At 40.9% G+C, this 5,897-nt stretch overlaps 1 protein-coding gene across 1 annotated transcript; it reads right to left on the bottom strand.

The window, feature by feature from the left end:
- Nucleotides 1-951, bottom strand: LOC310746665 (olfactory receptor 14A16-like; the record flags this gene model as incomplete). The annotated part of the gene is made up of 1 exon (XM_083580646.1): nucleotides 1-951. The coding sequence occupies one exon, from the start codon at nucleotides 949-951 to the stop codon at nucleotides 1-3; it is 951 nt and encodes a 316-aa protein (XP_083436772.1).
- Between the last annotated feature and the right edge of the window lie 4,946 nt (nucleotides 952-5,897).

Here is a 5,897-nt window from a genome sequence, read left to right as displayed (position 1 = left end):
TTAAATAATAACTCTGGAAAATGTTTTCAGGGAATGTCCAAGATCTAAGAGTTTCCACAAAGCAGCCTTGATTTCCTTGTTTCTCATACTGTAGATGAATGGATTCAGTGTGGGAGGAATGATGGTATAGACCACAGCAAAAGAGATATCTGTATAAGAAGAAGCATTACTGGGAGGCCTTGCATAGGCAAAGACTCCACTGAAGAGAACCACAGAGACAACAGTGAGGTGGGGAATGCAAGTGGAGAGGGCTTTTTTCTGACCATGAACTGAAGGGATTCTGAGCACTGTAGAAAAAATCTGAATGTATGTTATGATAATGAATATGAAACAACCTAGTCCCACACTCCAGCTCAGCACCAGGAATCCAACTTCAACTAAGTAGAAATCAGAGCAGGAGAGCTTCAGTAATGTTGGGACTTCACAAAATAACTGATTGACAGCATTAGAACAGAAAGTGTTTGCAAAGATGCTACCTGTATGTAACATGGCAAAAAGAAGGCTCGTAATCCACAGAATGGCCACCATCTGAATACAGGCTCCTTTGTGCATAATTGTCTCATAGTGGAGTGGGTTGCAAATAGCAACATTGCGGTCATTTGCCATTATAGTTAGGAGGAAAAAATCTGACGTCCCAAATAAGAAATAAAAGAAAACTTGAGCAGCACATCCGGAGTAAGAAATTGACCTGCTGTTTAGGAGGGAAATAGCCATTGATTTGGGTACGATGACTGAAATTGTTCCAACATCCATCATGGCTAAATTCATCAGAAAGAAGTACATGGGTGTGTGAAGGTGGTGATCAAGGACAAATGCAATGACAATGAGAAGATTTCCTATTATTGCCATCAAATACAAGGCTAGGAACACAAAGAAGTGTAAGACCTGCAGTTCTCGAATGTCCGAGAATCCTAGCAGGAAAAATGCAGACATGGAGGTAAGATTGTGCATTATGCTCACAGGACTTGTTCAGATGCTTGCTGTGCAAATAAGAAGGAAATAACTATTAATATACAAATGTTGATTCATGAGTTTAATTTAACCAAGATTCCTTTAATCTAGCAGTCACATATACCAGACAGGCAAATGTTATTATGGGCTCTTTGTTCCCTTGGTATTGTCACGAGAGTACTACTGTCCTTTCATTTTCCCTTTCCACCTTCACGTTTGTTGTAAGATGCTTTCCCATCCCCAGTCTTTAAGTGGTTAATGGGGATGGGGACAACTCAGCTTTCACCTCAGTCATCAAAATGTTTGTATCAACCCTGGTTGACTGGGTTGCAATTGTAGCCTAATCTGGATTTGTGTCCCCAAATACAGTGGTACCTCGGGTTACAAACGCTTCAGGTTACATATGCTTCAGGTAACAGACTCCACTAACCCAGAAATAGTACCTCAGGTTAAGAACTTTGCTTCAGGATGAGAACAGAAATTGTGCGGCGGTTGCATGGCAGCAGCGGGAGGCCCCATTAGCTAAAGTGGTCTTCAGGTTAAGAACAGTTTCAGGTTAAGAATGGACCTCCAGAACGAATTAAGTACCTGAGGTACCACTGTACAGCAGAAAAACCTGATCCAATAACATTTCTTCAGTCAACTAACTCCCCAGAATAATTCATTATAAGAGTGTCTAGTCCTGAGAGCAGTATATAGCTGGAGGACTGAATGCAATGTGAGGTGACGTCTTACCTTTCTTTTTTTTTCTGTTTGTCATGTTTCTTGGTCAGGTGTACTCGTGTGTTACTTCCACATCTTAGAATTCTAATCCTGGTGTTTTCCACAGATATAGTAATGTACCAGTTAATGCAACATGCTGTTTTTTTATTATACTTTCAATTCATTGATTTCACTGTGAGAAAAAATTCTAAGGGAGAAATGTAGTGTAAGAGTAGCAGTCAGAGAGGGTTGTAGACTGAGAGAAAGGGATTGATGAGAAGAAAGAAAAAATAGTCATTTTTTTCATCATGGGTAGTGTTAGATTCACAGCTGTTGTTTTTTCTTAATAAAAAAAAACTTACCTTGCTCCTTTAAAAGCAGTTAGGTTTCAGTGTGGGAAAATGAAGTATTTCATTTAGCTGCTGCACAAGCCCTTTCCAGAATATTGCCTAGCAGTTTTATATCCAAACTGATTTTTCGAGCTCTCTGTGTAGGAAGGAAGTGAATTGTATATCAACTCTGGCATTTTGGCAAATTGCTCCCATGAGCCCAAAACAGCTTATCAGAAACAGAACTCCCTCACCTCAATTATTACTTAATCTGTGTCACAAACATAAACAAATAACTAATATGGGCACACTGAGAATGAGAGGAGGAGGGTTCATTCCTGTGCGATACAAGGCATTCCCATGCAAGTGTCTTCCCACCAGGCAATGTGTTTGCAAAGGAGCATCCCACAGAAATGAATCCCAAATATCTCGCAAGCAGACCTCCTCACAACCAATTCCCCAAGTCCCACTGCCATGGAAACTACCCAGACTTACATCTAGGCATAGTACAGTCTCTGCAGAAGTGCTCAGCTAGCTGTGGGTCCCAGCATGCTTTCAGTCATCATCTGACATGGCTGGCCACCTGCAGTAGAGCAATGTCTGTTGGTAGACCCAGGTGGTTCCCGTGTCACTGGGGCCTTGGAAATGGGCTGTGAGAAAGCTAGGGGGTCAGAGTGTGGATTCTGCAGGACATTTCTTTACAAGCAAAGGGGCACAAGGACAAAGGAGTCCCCTGCACCCCATAGGATTGAATTCTCCTCTCACCAATTGGTGAATGGAGGATTAAGTCATGCTTGGCTGTGCTTGGAATAAATTCACATTTCAGTTCTCTCCCCCCCCCCCCACCTATGTTCCACAGCATACATACTGGATTAAAAATATCTCTACTCTATGCATTCAGCATTTTGATTTATACTTAGAAAGTGTCTAAAAGCTATGTAGTGTATCCAACTACAAAAAGGAGAACCACACATAAGTCTTTGCAGTCAAACTACATAATCTAGTCTACTATGCCCTCATAAATTTTATGTTGCTGCAAGTCTAAGACACAGTTCATCTGAAGTTTGCAAATTTATATATACTTTGGAGGAAATCTCATTGAGGTCAGTAGGGTTTGCTTCCAATAAGACATGCACAGGATTGGACTGTATTTGATTGAAAGGTCCCCTAGCTGACTCCAATGTTGGTTGTTTTCTCCTTGCAAAATACGGTTTTAATAAAGAGAAGTTTCTAGACATAGATCATGCAGCACTTAAATTACAGGCTCCAACCACTTTAACTATCCAATTCTGAAAGTTGAGTTACTTAAAACAAAGAAAAATATAATTGTGTGGGTAGTGAAGTCACCAGGCTGTTCTATACCTGTAGATGTTTCCAGGACATAAAAACAACAGGCAGATCAGAATGCCATCAAGAGTTAAGCATGTGTGTGCACACACACATACACATGAAAAGTTTATACAGTGGACGCTCGGGTTGTGAACGTGATCCGTGCGGGATGCACGTTCGCAACCCGCAGTGTTCACAACCCGTGTCTGTGCACACACGGGTTGCGATTTGGCACTTCTGCACATGTGCAAAGCATGATTTAGTGCTTCTGCGCATGCACGACTGCCGTAACCCGTTCCGGTACTTCCAGGTTTTGGCAGTCCGCAACCTGCAGCGGATGCAACATGAGGTATGACTGTATATGAAAAGCAGGAATTCTCTGACCATGCCAACAAACACATGCACATACCTGAGAAATCTTGTTGTGACCAAGGGTGATGGAAGATTCAGTCTTCTGAAGTGAGCCCCCACTTACAATGGTAGACAGTACATCTTTCCCCTTATGTGCCTTTAATTAAGTACATTCCTGCGCAGTTGGTCCAGCAGGCTGTTCCGTGTGCCCCTTCAATCAAACAGATTGTCATAGATCTGGCACTTCAGAGGAACATTGGGAAAGATCTTGAGATTCTAACTGATCTCATTAATGCCAAAAATTCAACGGAGGATGTGCTGATATTTTTAAACAATATAATGCAATTAAATTAACACGAAAAACTTCTCTCAGAGATGATGTCATAAATTTGCCAGTGACCCTCGGTTAGAGATGGGGTGGTTCTGGCTGGGATGGTTGGATCTGTCTCTCCCCGCAACACCCCCACCCCCACATTGTACTATTATGATTGGAGGTGGGTTAAGGGAACAAAGGCTGCATTTATATGGGGGTTATTGAGGCAAAACAGGTATTGCCAGCTCCTGGCCCACCATGAATAGTCCCCAGAGAATACGTAGTGATGACACACAACTCTCTCTCTCTGTTCCATCGGTACCAGGAAAGGCTTGTAAAGTACTTGACTGGTGTCCGGAGTCTTGATGTGGGCCCAGACAATGAAATGAAATCAAGGCAAGATGGAGTTGTTCTGGGTGTATGGTTCCTGAGTTTGGGAGATGGAAAAACAATCTGTCCTGTATAGTGTTCCACTCCCCTTAAAGGAGCAAATTCATAATCACTTGGGATCAGGAGTCAGTGGCTTGAAGTGCTTATGCCAAGCTTCAGCTGGTGCACAACTATTGTATTTAATGGACAGGGATAGCTTGGCTACCATCACTCAGACTCTGGTAACCTCCAATTGTGCTATTGTCCAAGAAATAAGAAATAAAATACCACTGTATTATGTAGAAGCACTCTGGGTCCTCCATCCTGCTGGAGACCTGCAATTTATGTGCAATCTTGTAAGAGTGCATGAATTACTTAAGATTAAGGATGTGTGCAGTGAATTCAGACAAATACCAAATTCATCCTGAGCCAAAGCAGGGTGCCTTGAGGGAGGCAGCAGGGTGGGTTCTGGATTTCCCCAAGCTGACATGGGATCTGTATGAGGCTTCCCAAGTCAAAGCACGGCCTTCTTGCTGTTCCACACTGCCATTGCTGGCAGGTCAGAAAGCTCCACAAACAGAAAAGGAATGTGCCTTCCCTCAGCACCTCTTGTTAGAGATATTAGAATGGAATTCCCTGCTCTGGGTCTTGTGCACCATAGAAGTGAATAAGCTCCACCACAAGAATGAATTCCAAAAAGTTTTACTGCAAAATGTTTTAAACTAGTTACAAAATAAAATGTTACAAAATGCAAAGTAACAAATTTCTCTAAGCAAACTAGCAATATGTTCCAGTCTTTTTAAAGTCCTTGACATTGTCCAAAAACATTTTCTCTTCGGTCCCAGATAAAGGTCGTATCTCAGTTGCACATTTTTCTAACCATAAATTCAATTCTCAATTTTGGGAGCAATTCGCTGTTAAAAAAAAAAATATCCTCATGACATTTCCTCAGCATTTTAGTGTGCATATCTTCTAATAAATATATTTATGTGCAGTTTTTACTAATGCACACATTTTTAAAGCATTTTTTGTGTTAGGTTCACTAATATATCCATTTATTTACATAAATTCCCTGAATATATGGATTTTTCTAAAACATTGGTTTATGGGCAATCTTCATAGGAAAATTCAGAGAACTGAATTTGTTGTTAAGTTCGTATACTGAAGTGAAATCTATCAACTGAAAATTTGATAGATTCAGTTTAGAATGAGAGCTGCGGTGGAATTCTCACCCATTGTTATTGGAAGTAGCAAGGGACGAGGCCTACACCAGTGTTTAGAAAAGGAACCTAATCAAAAAAAGTTCAGATAGTATTAGAATGCCATGTTGATTTCTGCATAGATTATAACTCAGCTGATATTAGGTTGAATGTAGCCAAACTATGAATATGAAAAATGATGTATGAAAGAAATTCAATGTAAGCTAGAGGAGGCAGAGGGTAATGTATGTGATAGAAGTAATGTTTGCTGGTTACTGAAATGTGTGTGGCACTTTATTTAAAGGAAACCATTCACATACAGAATAGCACAGAATCCCATTTTCACAGAACAAC

Source organism: Podarcis filfolensis (genome assembly GCF_964270895.1).
Source record: "Podarcis filfolensis genome assembly, chromosome: 13".
In the NCBI taxonomy this organism is placed as follows: domain Eukaryota; kingdom Metazoa; phylum Chordata; class Lepidosauria; order Squamata; family Lacertidae; genus Podarcis; species Podarcis filfolensis.
Note: the sequence above shows the minus strand (reverse complement) of the source record. Positions and strands in the feature narration are given on the sequence as shown.